The sequence below is a fragment of the Triturus cristatus genome, chromosome 12, assembly GCF_964204655.1.
Source record: "Triturus cristatus chromosome 12, aTriCri1.1, whole genome shotgun sequence".
In the NCBI taxonomy this organism is placed as follows: Eukaryota; Metazoa; Chordata; class Amphibia; order Caudata; family Salamandridae; genus Triturus; species Triturus cristatus.
In genome coordinates, this window is record NC_140595.1 from 266,130,895 (window position 1) to 266,147,920 (window position 17,026).

General features: G+C 47.4%; 1 protein-coding gene across 4 annotated transcripts in view; it reads left to right on the forward strand.

Annotated features, from left to right (window-relative positions):
- The first annotated feature begins 4,262 nt into the window (after positions 1 to 4,262).
- LOC146775828 (E3 ubiquitin-protein ligase TRIM39-like) overlaps positions 4,263 to 17,026 on the forward strand; it is a 342,920-nt gene continuing 330,156 nt past the window's right edge. For 3 of the 4 annotated variants that reach the window (XM_085639430.1, XM_085639431.1, XM_085639429.1), the window contains exon 1: positions 4,263 to 4,770. In XM_085639430.1, coding sequence (XP_085495556.1) covers positions 4,369 to 4,770 — 402 coding nt within the window. In that variant the 5' untranslated portion in view covers positions 4,263 to 4,368. The remainder of the gene's footprint in view (positions 4,771 to 17,026) is intronic. The other variant, XM_085639432.1, reaches the window with a different exon arrangement.

The window sequence follows — 17,026 nt, forward strand, 5'->3', positions numbered from 1 at the left end:
GATCGTGCGGAAGGCAACTACGCAATTGAATGGAGGAGCCTTCCGGCGGGCTAGATCTAAACTCCATGAGTAGAAGATTTTCAGCAAGGTAGGTATTACTAAGAGTTAGTTCAATACAATCCACGGAGGCCCTAGGTGTAGAAAGTCTAATGGCTCTAGAAATATCTTCCCTGATGACTGAGCGACAACCCCTGACGTGTCTCAGCCAATGGATCGCTTTGTTAGTAAGTGACTCAGGAGACTCAGTGCCACTAAATGAAGTCAGTTTGGGGACGTTGGTCATAAAGATTTTATTGGATTGATCCATTGCATTGCCCTTGGACTGGGCAGTAGATTGGATAGTATTGTTACCCCGGCCAGCCAAAAATCCCTGGTCTGTTTTAACGGGGTCATTACCCACCCCCAGCCTCTTGGTGCAACTTGACTGCACATGCAGCATACTATTACCATTAGCTATTGAACGGCCTAAAGGTTGCTTCGTTCCAGTCTTAACAGCATTGCTATATAAGTCAATGTCTTGGTGGCAGGAGTTGGGGGGACCCAGACAAACACCCTGGGAACCTACTGGGTCTATTAGAACAGGTAAAGTAGAACTTAATGCGGAGCCAGGGGTAGTAGAAGGAACAGCAAGACTAAGCCCAACTTTACTAGTCAAAGACTCTACCACTGATTTCAATGAGCTAATTTCATCTCTCAGCGACTTAACCATCTTAATAAGGTCGTGTACAATATTACTAGGTAACTCGGCAGAGTTACCAAAAGGGGTGTTAGAGGAGCTTGACAGGGGGTCGGGTGTAGCCACATAACTATCATCCTGCTCATGCAGCAATGGAGAAAACCTATTATGGCAAAGTACAGTAGGAACACATTCCCCAGGAGCAGCTGCATGAGCTGCATGAAACAATGGGGAGTTATCCTCAACAACCAGAACCTCGGGAACAGACGTTCTGTTTGCACCTAATGAGGGCTTAGGTCGAAACATTTCCGGGACAACAAAGACTGGCGCAGGAATTACATGCCCAGGGACGATAGAGGGGGGTGGGGGAACAACAACCCGGTTATCGGCCACCAAAGGCTGGTTACACTCTAATATTGCCTCACACTCCCCCACCAAATCGTCAATGCGCGACAGAGTCCCTATCGGGTCGGGCTGTTTAGTAGCACGTCGAGACTTCTTAAGTTTCCGTACTTTGGGCAAGGAACCACAACCCCCTGTGCCCCCGGAGTTCTCAACTAGCTTTCTCTTGCCCATATCAACACACGACACACGACCTTTAGGTTAGATGGACAACAGGGCAGAGTCTCTGGGCACGATGTATAGTCACCTTGTAACGCCGAACTGCTCCTTACGGCGACAGACTCCCAGACCAAGAGGGGTGGCCCAGCCCAGCCTCCTCCGGCCCCGGACGGCCACAGACGGTCCCGCCCTTGTCCCGGGCTTCTCCCGCGCGCGTCCCGCGACGCGGAGGGAGCTGCGGGCTTTTAGCGCGCCTCCGGGCGCGTGGATGGCGTCAGACGGGCGCTGGGGCGCCTGGGAAGTGTAGTTTCCTGGTTCTCCGGCCGCTAGATAGAATGGCGGCAGCGAGGGAGACCCGATGTGTAGGAAGCCCAGGAGCCCAGGAGCAGCTGTAGCAGGGCAGGTGGATGCGTGCGCCAGCAGGGACCCAGCAAGCAGATTTCGAAGGTCCGTTTCAAGTTACCATTTCAATAGGCTCGATGTTATGAGTGTCTACAGACAGGCCATAAGAGGAGGAACTCTGTAGGTCTCAGGAAGCCACCCTTTGGCGTGGTTGGCTCTCCACAATGGTGACTAGTGTAGCCCTAGGAGGTAGGTTATTTCCAAAAAGAGAGGGTAGTAAACATGTCCTGGTGTCCCTTAGCTGGGTCGTAGACCAAGACCATGAGCTGGTGATCCCTTTGGGTGGTAGACATAATTTCCAGGAGGTTGTATTGAATTAGGTCACTGCTCTGCAGGATACATGTGCCAGCCAGACCATGGGGGTAGCAAGGCTGGTCTTCCAAGAACAGTATATACCAGGACACATCTGTAGGGCAATGTAAGCCCATTTTCAAGAGTATGTCTACCCTATGGCCATGGTATTCTTAGAAGGTAGTGGGTACATACCCAGAGAAGGGTCGTTGTCAGTCATCAAATGCCCATTGACTGCATCCTTGGCAATGAACTCTCCCCGGCATGAAAGGAGCTGGGAGAGGCGACCACCCTGGGTGTTCCAAAACACAGAATTCTATGGGTACTGTCCCTAAACTGACGGTGTGGAAGTCCAGACAAACATTAAGGAGTAGGAGGTGGATGCCATCCATAGTGGGAGGGGCCAGAGGATATAGGGTTCCCTGCTCTGAGAGGATGGCCCCCAAAGACTGAACCTGTTGAGACCCCTTCTAACCTGGAGGTGTTGCCTGCTCTATTGCAGAGACAGAGGACAGGAGATTGCAGCACTCAGATCCAACCTAACATAGAGAGAGTTTGTCATCCTTGAAGGGCACAGTGTGTCCCCCCAAGACGTCCTGAACTGCCATGCACCTGTACAGACCCATGATAATGACACTGAACCGGCAGGTCTCTGGTTGTAGCCACTAGATGGCGAATGAAAGAGAGGAAGGAGGGCTGCTATGACTTGAGGGTGCAGTCCCACACTCGGATAAACCTGAGAGGCCGGAGAGGCCACCAGAGCAAGTTGGACACTCCTTGCCAGCAGAACAGCTGGAAGTGAGGCCTCTTCAAGGACCTAGATTGGAGCTTCCACCTGGCAGTGGATGATCAGGGGCCTGGTTCCTGACACTGACACTGACAGTTGTCAGTAGCCCCTGTTGGTTGTTAGACTTTTGAACAGAGCTTGCCTTGAGTTGGGAACCAAAGTCTGATCAAAGTGGCCCTGTGAGTCTCTAAGTGCCTCCCCTGAGGTCCTGGGGGCTTTAGGAGTGTACTTCGGTTTTGGATTGGGACTTAAAGACAAGTGGCCTGATCTAGAGTTTATTTTTAAAAATGACAAAAGCAATGATCCCCTTACCGAGGGAGTTTTCTCCCACTGTGTGGGAATCACTTTGCAATGTTCACTGCTCCTTATCGCCATGATGTACCTGGCGATGGAGGACAGTGAAAACTTGCCATTTGTCCACCTACTGAAAGGAGGACTGGTGGACCAATGGCAAAACCTCTGACAGCCATTACTCTGTTGGGCTGTTTGTGGCATATGTCACCGTTGGAGATGGACCAGTCTCTGCCGTCGACATACTAAAGGTCTGCCCGACTCTAAATGAGTCGGGTGGGCCTTCAGTTTATCATGGAGTGTACTCTGTTGCCGTGGTGACAGAGTACCCTCTCTCCCAAACTCTAAATTGGGCCGTTAGCCATAAGTTAAATTGTCTGACCAGGACTAACCTGGTTGATGTATTCGATCCACCCACCACCACCGTCAGCCTCAAATTGCACCTAGGTCCTGGTCTAACACTACCATTGACTTTCATTGGTTCTTTGAGATTTTTGACGGCGTTCCTACTTGAATATTTAAAAAATCATATATTTGCTTCCTCATTTTGGATTTTTATCATTTTTATGATAAATTTTATTTATTTTTATTTGTATCATTTTTATTATTTTTATCATTAAATACATTTATTTTACTAATTTGGTTAGGAATACTTATTGTTTTACGTTTTTGACTGTATTACTGTAATGCAATAGTTTAAAAATTACTCTAATTTAAGCCTGTCTGCTCTGTGCCCTAGCAACCAGAGTGGGTGAGCTCAGGTTAATTTAGTGACTTTAAGAGTTCACTATGACAAGTGTTGAGATTTTTCCATGAGGTGCACAGCCACTCACCTCAAATAATAATCTAATTTCTTACATATGTTCTAAAGTATAAGAATTCGTTCTGCCTCGATGGTTAATTGTGACAAAAAGCAATGACAGTTAGGTAATACTGCATAATTTGTTTCAATACTGTAAATATATCACTCTTGATGCCAAATGGTGGTGGCAGGAGATGATTAGGAGGAACATTTATTTTTCTGCCTTATATCACAGTAATTTTCTTTTTTTTATTGCTTTGCGCTTGAAGTGTATTTAATTGTGAAGTCCCGTGCCCTCCCTTATTCTTAGTAAGTCATGCATTATAAGCAAAATAAATAATTAATTCACAGTCGAATAAAGCCATAACAGTTAGGACAGCTGCACACGGCTCCAATGTCTGGGGGAGTGTTGGCATTTATACGGTATCCGTGAAAGCACGTGAGCCGAAGGGGAGGTCCCGGAATTAGAACCCGCTCCATGCTCTTCCTGGATCTTGTTGCAGACAGAGTAAAGGACTCAAACTGAAGCTGCTTCCCAATTACTCCTCGCGCACGGAAATGGCTGTGGTTAATCTCCTGGCCGAGGTCACCTGCTCCATTTGCCTGGAGTACTTCACAGACCCGGTGGCCATCGAGTGTGGACACAGCTTCTGCCGCGAATGCATTAGCCAGTACTGCAAAGCGGTCCAGAGCGAAGCCTCTTGCCCCGAGTGCAGACAGGGTTTCCAGCGGGACGATCTCAGACCCAGCAGGCAGCTCGCCAGGGTGGTGGAAATCTCCAAGCAGCTGAATTTAAAGCTGAAGCTGCAGCAGGAAGAGGGAAAGTGCGACGAGCACCAAGAAAAGCTGAAACTCTTTTGCGAGGACGACCAGAGGGCAATCTGCGTGGTGTGCCGTGAGTCGCGGGATCACCGGTCCCACAATGTGGTGACCGTCGTGGAGTCTGTGCAAGAGTATAAGGTACTAAAGGCCTGCAGTGTAGATGTTGCTATGTGCGCGCACTCCACCCTTGTTAAGGTACACACATAGTTGCCTTGTTCCTAGTGTGACTGTGTGTGACATTTTCATGTTTTCAGTGCGCTTACATTTCAATGCCATATGGGTGACACTTTGAGTGACACTTCATTGTGAGTAAAATAAAGCAGGTCTGTCCATGTAATGAAAGAAATATTGGATGTATGTATGTAAAAACTTTATTTCGGCCGTTCAGGCCATAAAAGTGCAGAAAAACCAATTCTCAAGTTTATACAACAATTACATTTTCATAGTATATGCACGATTAAAAACACATACTACCCAAGTTCAGTTTTTTAAAAAAAAGAGCCGGACAATCATTAAATACACTTTAAGAATAGTCAAGGGGTGCCTCCAGTTGATCCTCCCCTATAGATGCTTTAAAAGTCCTCTCCTAATATGCCACATGGCATTTAAAAACCGAGATACCGAGAATACAATTGGAGGATCAGTATCATATTTTAAAACTCTAAAAGCCTCGGCACAACGAATAAATCCTAAGTTTATACATAATTGGGTTACCCAGCGTTTGCGGGGTAGCACATATGCCGGGCAGAAAAACAGCACATGCAGATCAGGCGTTAGTTTACAACTAGGGCACACACTCGAATTTTCCGGAGCCCATGAACTAGTGTAATCTGCCAAAGGTAAATTCCCCCATCTAAATTGCGCGTACAGCTTCCTCGCCATAGGTGGCTGGATTGCATCCAGAAAGGGTTCTTTCATGTACACCTCCTTTACTTGCAAAAACTCCCTTGTCAACATGCCCTTCTCCTGTAAAGACAGCAGGTTGGATTGCCTAAAATGTTTTACAAGGTCCACCCTAGAAATCATGGGACAGTATAGCTCAGGTGATGACCAAAGCTCTGGTCTCCCAAGCCTATTCGAAAGGCTTCTAATATGGGCCAACCAAGGTGTTTTACTAGGATTGAGTCTGGGGAGGAGCTCCTTTAGCTCTTCTTTAAACGCATCCAGCTCGGGAGTTACCCATAACCTCCGCCAAAATGTCAAGGGCCTGAGGGCAATCTCTTGATCGATTGGCCTCATACCCAAGTCCATGCGGAGGGGAACCAGTGGGGTGCTGCGTGGTAGACCTAAGAGCTGTCTCATGAAGTTATTTTCTAGCTTCACAAAATCCATAGTAGAACTATGCCCCCAAAGCTCCGCCCCATATAATGTGGCCCCTCTTGCTTGAGTCTTGTATATCTCCACCACAGGGGCTGCTGGCTTGAAAGCAGATGTTCTGAGCATTTTCATTATCCCCCCTACTGACTGGGTGAGCCTAAGCCGTGCTTTGGTCATCTGAAGGCCCCACCCGAATTGCTCGGACAATGTTATGCCCAGATAATCAAATGTCCTTATTTTGTCAAGGTGGAGGCCATTGAGAGAGGGGTTTGGGCGTGTGCTCTTTGGAGGGTTGAAGACCATAAATTTGGTCTTAGATAAGTTTATCTCCAAACCTCTCATATTACAGAACTGTGCAAACCCATCCAGGATGCGTTGAAAGCCTAGGGGTGACTTGGACGAAAGCAAAGTGTCGTCCGCAAACATCAACGCAGGTATTTTCCCGGTGGCCAGTTTTGGTGCATCAGTATCTTTTATGTTGTTTAAAAAAGCAATAAGCCCATTGATGTAAAGAGAAAATTATGTAGGGGCTAAAACGCAGCCCTGTCTAACCCCCTTTCTGACAGAGAAGCGCCAGGAAAGTTCCCCATATTTACCGCATCTAACTTGTGCATAGTTATCTGTGTGTAGCCTCACCAGCACATTGAGAAGGTATGATGGAATCCCAAGCTCACCAAGCACCTCCCACAGATTCTTTCTAGGGACAAGATCAAAGGCGGACTTCAGGTCAACAAATATGAGATAGAGGCTGCCACCTTCCATCCTCACCGTTTTCCAGAAAAGTAGCTGTAATCTGAGTATCTGGTCCACGGTGGACATACTTGATCTGAAGCCGGCCTGGTAGGGGCTCAAAATTCCCTGCTCCTCCATCCAACCCTGTATACGGATCAATAAGACCCTGCCCATCAGCTTTTGGGTGTTATCAATTAGACTGATGGGTCTATAATTGGTGGGTAGAAGAGGGCAACCCTTTTTAAGTATGGGTACTATCCCCGCACCCTTCCAAGTATCTGGGGGATTCATACCCTTCAAAATTGCATTAAATAATGCACACAGATATGGGACCCAAACAATGGGCTCTTCCCGGAAGAGATCCCCCGGGAGTTTGTCAAGACCCGGGGCTTTATTGGGGAGTAAGCTAGTTAAAGCATTTCGAACCTCCATCAGCGAAATGTCCCCACCTCCCTCCTGACAATACTCCCAAGTTGTTACTCAAGATTTCTGGGCTTGGGGGACCTTCCGCCTCGCAATCATACAGGGACCCAAAGTATGACTCCCATACTTCGGCCGCTATATTAGGCTCTATGGCTGCACATCCCCCCTCCTCACCAGAGCTAACTAGCCTCCAAAACAGTTTAAAATCGTTAACCTTCAGGGCAGTCCCCAAGGCCTCCCACCTTTCTGTTTCCCAATCTTTCTTTTCCTGGTGCAAGATTTTCCTATGCTTTATTCTGGCTAACTTAATATTTGGCCTATCTTTGGCTTTCACCAAATTTACAAGCTCTTGTTTTGCTTTGCGGCATTTGCTATTATACCAGGAGCATTTAGGTCGATCTATTTCCCTCTTAGATGTTTCCGGGTAAAATACTTCTGCCAGCTTTACTACTAGCTCCTCATGGATTATTTTAGCTTTGTCTCTGTCCTCTACAGGTGTCTCCACCTGTCCCAACTCTCTCATTCTGTCTATTAAAGGTATTGCAAGCTGGTACACCTTTGCCAGTTTGGGGGGAGATTGCTGGACACGATTCCATCTAACTTTCCTTTGGTTATTACTGATTACTAAATCACCGGTGTTAGTCGCCGGGTTGGAACGGATGGCAGATACGCCCGGATTCCCCAGCTTCAATGTTACAATTAGGGCATTGTGATCACTGTCCTGCCTCTGTTGTACATAGAAATCTTGAACTTTCTCCCAGGTTCTTGTTTCCGCCATAATGTAATCAATTAACAAGGGGTGGCCATCGCGATTGAATGTAAATTTACCAGGGAGGTCAGACTTGGTCCTCCCATTGCATGCCCTCAATGAGTAGGACAGTGTAAATGAGTAGATTTGTAAGGCTAAAGGGGACCAGGCTTTAATTGGGGTGATCTGCGGTTCAGGAATTGACCAATACAGGTCTTCTTCTGATGGATCTTCCTGGAAATTGTCAGTTAAAGGTTCCAATTGACAATTAAAGTCACCTATAATCAACAGAATTGCTGGATCCAAGCTAGGAATATAGTGGCCAAGCTGGTCTATGGTGGCAGATTCTAGTCTATTGATTACAGGTCTAGAATAGACATTAATTAAGGCAATTTTCATCTTATCGGGGAATGACAGCAAGACGCATTGAATGTTGTTGTTAGGAGTTATCAACTGCTCTGCCTTGCACCCAAGATGTGTGCCCACCCAGATCGTGAGTCCACCAGACGGGCGCCCTCTCCCGCCCTTTGTGGCCAAGATATTAAATGGGGCAAATCCTACCCTATGGTGTTCTTTGCAAGCCCAGGTTTCTTGGAATAGGCAAATGTCTTGATTGTCCACAAAAGACCCCCAGTCAGGACATGGTAGTTTATTTTTCAGCCCTGCAAAATTCCACGAAAGAATTCGTAGCTCACTGCTCCTCAATCCTGCCCTGGTTGGTGCCTCCCTGGAGGAAGAATGGGGGGAGGGATATACAGCCTGATGGACCTTATCCGGTCTTACAAGTACTACACTTAATCCACCCCTATCAATACAACCCACATGGATATCAAGAGAGATATAAGTAGCCTGCTCACTCGGATGGCTACCCACTGTTTGTGTACTATGCCAGTGGTCCAATACCGGACCGCCAACTCCATTCGCACCGCTCTCAATGCAGCCTTCTTCAATAGATCGATCGGGTTGCTGTTTCTCTCGAGTGTCGCCAATGAAATGGCCCACCCTTAGTCAGTCAACCTCCTCGAGATTTTCATATCTGTTACTTACTGCAATGTTATACAGAGGGCGCCTGGAAGGTTTACTCCACCTTCCTTCAATAAGGGGACCGGGGCCCGCAGTGAGGAGTGACGGAAGTTCACTGTCTCTCTGATCCGAGTTTAGTTGGGGATAAAAGTAATCCAGCGAGCGAAGTCTTATTCCTGTGGGTGTGTGATGGCCTGCATTGGGGATGGATAGCATATATTAGAAAATGCCCCTTTTATGTGATTTATGGTCTTCTGAAAATACAGAATGCAATGTGGCATTCGCTATAAAGCTTTGACTGGCTGAATGTATTGGTCACACAAGTCACAGGGTCGTTTGGTAGCTCTCCAGTGTGCTTATTACTTTCCTTTCTCCCTCCCCATCCTCACCCAAGGTCATTTTATTTATGTCTATTTACCCTGTTTATGCTAAATATAGAACCGGCAAACAAAATATTTGGATAAAGATAATTTGGTACTTTTGCACAAATTAAGTGACCCAAGACAACAGTTACAGAACTTCAGCACTTCGTTAAATGAGTGTTGAGGACTAGGCCATCCTTTTCTCAGTAACATCAGTCATTCTATACTCAAAAGCAATGTTTTCCTTCACCTCAGACAGATGAAAGGCACAGCCAGTGTTTAAACTTTTGGCCTTACATTTATGGGAAACTCTTCACAGCAATGCCTCAAAGTAGTTAGCTACCTTTTCCCAAATTGATATTATGTCATGAAATCTTTAAAACGTAATGTTTCTGCAAATGTGACAAACGCACTCCTCGAAACAGGGCTTCATATATTATGAAGAGCCAACTACAGAAAAAAAGATGATGCGAGTTATACCACAATCCAGGTCACTATTGGACACCCTTTGAAACCCGGTCTACCAGCGTTGAAAAACAAATGCTAAATCTATCTTGTTAGTTGGACCTCGAGTCAGATAATAGCTCCTAATTGACCCCATGTTATGTATAGTAATTACTCTTTCTTACTTTTTTTGCCAAAAGTTACTTTGCATTCTGGGGCATGTATTGTTGGTGTTCCCTTTTGAAGCCCAGTATGCATGTTTGCTGAAAATTCAGATCTGTATATATTTGAATCCCACACCCAACCTTTGAATCAAGAAAATATTCATACCATTTAATCACAACAGAAGACAGGTGAGTGGTGCCTACTTCATAAAGAATACTTGTAGGAAGCTGGCTCTCTATATAGTGGCCTAAAACGAAGTACGCTGTGAAGAGAGCCCAGTGGATCCCAGATTGGTATACAGAGGCAAAAGTAGATAATACTAATTCTCTATTGTGGTAGTGTCAGCGAGCAGTTAGGCTTATCAGAGGATAGTGCTTAGCATTTAATGTACTCAGAGAGGCTATAAATGACACACACACTCGAGAATAAATCTGAGACCAATTTGCAGGAAAACACTGATTTTTATATAATTTTTAAGACCAAGAACTTCATTTACAGGCAAGTACTTTTTAAGTTATGAATTTTCAAAGCTTGGAAGGTAATGCACAGTTGTTCGCAATTAAGCACAATAGAAGTCAATGGAGAAAAACACAAAAAATGTATATAAAATTCTACAGTCGGTTGTCAGGGTTCACCTTCTGGATTTAGGGAAGCATCAGGCCAAGGCCCAATGTTCCACCAGCGGATCGTCTGGAGTGTCCCGGATTCGGTTGGGAGAAGGGTGCTGAGGTAGTTAGTAGTTTGTGTGCTACTAAGAAGGGGGGCACCTCAAAACAGGCTGCACAAGGGGACTTACAGGTAAGTCTGGGGGACCCCAAATGAGGGTTCGGGTCAAAAGGGCCTCAGGACCAAAGGAGCACAGCTGGTTCGTCGGCACCCAGGTCGGCAGATACGTCAGCCGGGCTCCATGTGTCAAGATGGTCTTAGTGGTCAGGGGCAGGCAGGTTGCAGGGAGGATTTCCAGACAGCTGAGCCACTCACAAAGTGGGACTCAGGGGTCTCAAAGTCCCTCGTCTGGTGCTTGCTTCCAGGGCAGTTGGAGTCTAAATTGGACTCTTCACCTCGGTGTCAGTTGCAGGTGGTCTGGTACCTTGGGTATTGCTACACCATGGCTCTGGTAGGCGCTGGTATCCTCTCACTTTGTGGGGGGACAGATCTGACCCTCTGGAGCTGGTGTACTGCTTTTGGTTCAGTTGCTTCAGTTGCTGCGTCGCCGGAGAGCGGCTAGTCGGTAAGTCGGACTATATGGGTTCAGTGCATGTGGATTGCAGGGAAGTAGCGCCTCTACTGCAAGGGAGTTCTCTGGTAGTTTGCAAAGGACTGGATGTACTCCGGGGTTCTTGGAGGCCTCACAGCAACAGGACGTGACAGCACACCACAGTGGTTGAGTCCTTGGAGGCAGCAGGCAGGGTTTCGTGCCATAATTCTGCAGCAGGTACTCTGTTCTCGGATCAGCAGCTCTTCTTTGTTCTGTTTGTTTTGTTCTGTTTCTGTTTAGATCAATTGAATCTAAAGTTCAGGGGTGCCACCTAAATACTAAATTTAGGGACATCACAGGCGGAGACAGGTAGTAGGCAATGTGCTACCTGCCTTTAGGGTGTCTACACCCTTTATGTGACCACTTGCTTTGGGGAATGGACACAACCCTGACCCTAATTGGCTTATTTACTCTTAAGCAAGATAGAGGAAACTGAGAAGTGGGTCCACATTACCTGCCCTAACTTCGACACCGTCTCTCATCCCACGCTCACAGCCAGACTTCACGACGCAGAGATACGAGGAGCCGCCCTTGACTGGATCCAATCCTTCCTCTCAGGCAGAACCCAGAGGATCAGACTCCCTCCCTTCCTCTCCAAACCTACTAACATCAACTGCGGAGTACCCCAAGGATCGTCGCTCAGCCCGAGGCTCATCAACATCTACATGGCCCCCCTCGCCGCCATCGTCAGACAGCATGGGCTCAGCATAGTATCCTACGCCAACGACACCCAGCTCATCCTCTCGCTCACAAAGAACCCCGAAGACTCTGCTTCCACGAAGGAATGAAGGACGTCGCAGCTTGGATGAAAGACAGTTGCCTGAAGCTCATTTCAGAGAAACCGAGGTCCTCATCCTCGGCCCCTGCATCTCCACCTGGGACAACACCTGGAGGGCCTCTGCCCTTGGGAAGCCACCCACCCCTACAGACCACGCACGAAACCTCGGCATCATCCTCGACTCCTCCCTCTCCATGAACCGCCAGATCAACGCCGTCGCCTCCACCAGTTTCAACTGCCTGCGCATCCTCCGCAAGACCTTCAAATGGATCCCCCCTGACTGCAGAAGGACCGTCACCCATACGCTCATCACCTGCTGACTGGACTACGGCAATGCCCTATTCGCCGAAATCAACAGAACTCTTCTACACAAACTCCAAACCATCCAGAACGCCGCAGCCAGACTCGTCCTCGGAACACCACATCACAAGCACATGACCTAACACCTATGAGACCTCCACTGGCTCCCTGTCGAGAAGAGGGTCACTTTCAAGCTCCTCATCCACACCTACAAATCCCTCAATACAAACAACATCGGACCCAAATACCTTAACAAGAGAGTCTCCTTCCACCTACCCAAGAGGAACCTCCGCTCCACCGACCTCGCTCGCCCTGGTAGAGGTCCCTCGCACCCGCAGACACAGAGCAGGCAGTAGAGCTTTCACCTACATTGCAGCCAAGACCTGGAACAAGCTCCCTGTGAACATCAGACGCTCCCCGACCCTTCACACATTCAGGAAGGATCTCAAGACCTGGCTCTTCGACTGATCCGGAGCTGCCCTCCCCCCCCCCCCCCCCCCCCAACCGCCTTGAGACCCTCACGGGTGAGTAGTGTGCTTTATAAGCCCCTGATTGATTGATTGTGTTGGCTGCATGGGGACCACCTTCTAAGCTAGCTAATTTTTCTGCCTGTCCTTCCACCAAATGTGGAGCAGGACAGGGAGTTGGCATCCTCCACTATCTGGAGATGTCTGGGTTATATTTTAAAGGTGGCATCGCCTTGGATGCTTCCCGCCTTGGAATGCCATCTGGCCTGGAGGAAGTGTGAAGAACCTCCGCCCAGAGTAGGCATTGTTCCTGGCTTCTGGGAGCACTGGCTCTGACCCCATGAGGTCAGAAACATGTTTGGTGGTGGCAGGCCGGCTAAGACTAGTCAGAGACCTCACTAGTGTTTGGTAGGTTTTCAGGGTACCCCCTAGGGTGTCCCCTGTGTGCATTTATTAATAAATCCAACACTGCCATCAGTGTGGATTTATTAAGGCGAGATGTTTGATATCAAACATCCCTGGGTACAGTGAAGCCATCATGGTGCTAGGGAACTCGTAATGATGAATGTCCTGCTCATGTGCTCTCCATGGCTTCCCTGCACACTTACAATATTGAACAATGGACTTAGATGTTGTAGGGTCATATTTGCTCATGCAGATATGTTCACACATGGGATATAGTGCACCCTGCCTTAGGACTGTAAGTTCTGTAGTAGTAGTGACTTACCTGTACCTCATGCAGTGTCTGTGGGCATGGCACAAAGGGCTGTGTGCCATATCAACGCTTTGGCTTTGTCTGCACCAAAAACGCAGCCTGCAATGGCAGTTTTTATGATCTTGGTGAGATGTCCCTAGGGTGGCACAATTTATGCTGCAGCCCTAGTGGACTGTCTTAAGTTCTAATGCCCAAAGTACCAAGGGGTACCATTTACTTGGGGCTTACAGGGGTGGCTGAAGTTGTGCCAATCATGGTACAGTTCTAGCAACGAGATCTGGCACTGGGCACCTGGTTAGCAGGGACCCAGTGCACTTTGAATTCAAAATTACATCATGTTCCAGACAAAAAGTGGGGGCTAACCATGTCAAAAGAGGGCCTTTCATACAATACTACTGCATGCTGTACACATTACTTGTACTACTGGCAGTCATTCAACATATAAAAAACTACAACGAGGCCTTCAGGGGTGTGGAATTGAATAAGTTGTCTACTTGTCCATGGGATGGGTTGCATCATAAATCTACTTGTCCTGTAAAAAAATCCACTTGTCACTTTGGTGCCACGTAATTATTGTAGCAATCTCATTATATAAGAGCTCGGATGGTAACCTCTGATTGTGCCAGGGCTAATACTATAGTAGGGACTGAATTCTAGCAGTTCTCTTATCTTGCCACCTATCCACAGATCTACATACTGGGGCTGGAGGTAGTGTTAAGCAATAGTTCCAGAGTTGGAGTGCGCTTTTGAGTCTGTGCAAACCTACTAACTTTTTTTTATTATTATCTTTATTTAGGTTTTATAAGAACATATAACCAGTACAGCATGTATTATTATGCACAGGTAGAAACATGATTGCTAAGAAGAGAGGAAAACAAGAAGATCACGGTAGCAGATAATTACAGAACATCGTGCATAGTAACAGTCAGAGCAGTGATCATTGTACCAAAGTTCATATATGAGAGGTTCACTACAGCCACCGGGGGACATATCTGTGCAAGCGGAAACTACAATCTCTGCTTATAGTGTGTAAGCAACACATGAGGGGGGACAGGGGTCTGTCAACACACTCCAGCACCGGAGGCTCGGGTAGTGCTTGCGATATCAATTGGATGTGTGAGCAAATATGCCTTTGAAGGGCCCCAAATGTCTCGAGGGTGTGAAGTGGGGGGGGGAGGAGTTCTGCAAATGTGAATGTTTGTTCCTGCCAAAATAACATGTCGCTGATCCATTCCTTGAATTTGTGTGCCCTGCCCCGACCCTACCTACATGCTGTTCTTCTTTTAGCCAAGAGGAGGCTAAAGGATACAAATTTCCGATGTGCCACAACCAAATTCTCCGTGTAACCCAACAAGGCCAGCAGAGGGGAAAACGGGAGCTGCAGTGAAGTCATCTGCTCCAATGCTGTAAGCACTTGACGGCAGTAGGCCTGTACAACTCTACAATGCCAGGCAAGGTGCAGGAAATCTGCCTCCGCCATACCGCACCGATCACAGTTGACACTATCGCGCAATTTGTATCTACGTTTTTTGGCCGGGTTATAGTAAGTGCAGTGTAAAAATGTATAATGGATGATGCGTAGTCGGCTACTGGATGAGCTTTGTTCTGTCTGGCTGCAACAGTATGTCCATTGCTTATCAGTGATGTCATGTCCCAACTCGGCAGCCCATTTGTCTCTGACAGTGCAATGGGTTGGGTCCAGGTCAGTATATAGGCTATGATATAGTGTAGAAACTAAATGCGGCGTAGCGTTATTACGTAGTATCATACGCAGTGGGGCAACCTCTGGGGTTTCCAGAGGGTATGCAGGTGTGTGCTCATTAATGCCCTGTCGCACACGAACATAAAAAAATGTTCATGGGAGAGGGCGGTTGTTTGGAAAACATTTGTTGTAATGTGCGAAACTTACCATTGAGGTAGAGAACCTCCCAGCACGTGATCCCGTATTTAGCTTTAGTTTTTTTGAAGATACCTTCCTGTAAGACCGGCATCTTAGGGTGATAAACCAGAGGAAGTAACGGTAAGTACAACATGGGGGCCTGCAAATGTCTGGCAATACCTTGCCATGCCTTCACCGTGCAGACAATCGGCGAAGAATCGACTGCTTGTGGCGTGGTGGTAGTCAAAACGGCACCCTCAAGCGGTATGAGATCAGATAGCCAGTGCTCTGTTGCCACCTGTGGCATGTATTTGGGGGGGGGTAAAACCAAAAATGGGCTTAATGAGCCTGCGCGCAGAGATGATATAACTCAATGTTAGGTATATCGAATACTCCCTGGGAATAGGGTCTAGTGATTGTGTCCCACTTCAGCCGGGGTTGCTTGCCTCCCCAGGTCAGCCGTATCAGTTCCGAACGGAGTGTAGAGTAGAAGTGTCTGCCTGGGTAATACAGAATATTTAAAAAAGGTAGAGTAACTTGGGAAGGACGACCATTTTTATGAGGGAAGTGCGCCCTCAAGAGAGAGAGGGAGAGCAATCCATCTCGTGACATTGCTTTTGATGTGTTCCAGTGTCCCACCATAATTGAGACGCATCAGCTACTCCCGATCAGTCTTGAAGTATACCCCTAGGTATTTCACCTCATCAGCGCACCACTCTATTGGTAAGTCAGGTGCAAATGTCGTCACCGATGGGGTTAGGGGGAAGATCTGAGACTTTGTCCAGTTGATATGAATTCCAGAGAGTCCTCCAAAGCGAACAAACTCCCGGCGCAATGGATTAAGATTGAGGTGTGGTTCTCGGACATATAGAGTGATGTCATCTGCATAGAGAGAAATGAGTATTGGGCGAAGAAAGCAACGGAGTGCCTTATCATGATGGTATTGCCTAACTTTGGCCGCAAGTGGCTCAATAGCCAGCGCGAAAAGTAGGGGAGAGAGAGGGCAACCCTGCCGGGTGCCCCGGGTGATAGGAAAGGGGGGAGAGGAATGCCCATTGATTAAAACTCTAGCTTCCGGACCAGTGTATAAGAGGCGTATCCATGCCAGGAACCCTTTAGGCAACCCCATGCATTGAAGGATAACAGACAAATAATCCCATTCAACGGAGTCGAAGGCCTTCATAGCGTCTAAAAAGACTGCTTCCAAGGTCAACTGAGGGTGTATCGGTTGTAATATCGTGAAAAGTGTACGCAAGTTATGTGATGTTGCCCGGCCAGGAATAAACCCAGCCTGGTCCGGGAGAACTAATTCCTCCATTAGCAAGCTGAGTCTGTTAGCTAATATTTTGGCGAGGATTTTCGCATCAGCATTGATCAGGGAGAAAGGGCAATAGGAGTCACAACTGTTCGCAGGCTTGCCAGGTTTTAGGAGTGAAGAAATAAGGGCTTCCCTCATCGAGTAAGAAAGAGTCCCTAGCTCCTGTGCCTCACCATAAACCTGTTTGAGAATGGGGAGCAACTGATTAAGGTATGTTTTATAAAAATCAATGGAGAGGCCGTCTCAGCCCGGGTCTTTCCCTGATTTCAGCTGCATAATTGCAGCACGTATCTCATCATTTTCGAGAGGTGCGGCGAGAAACTCTCTCTGCGCATCTCCCAGCCAGCCCAGAGCTATGTCTCTTAAGTATATTGAAAAGTCTGGCGGTGCGGTTCTACGGGTACTATATAAATCAGCATAAAAATTTGGTGAAAACCTTTAGGATGTCAAGATTGTCTCTATGAC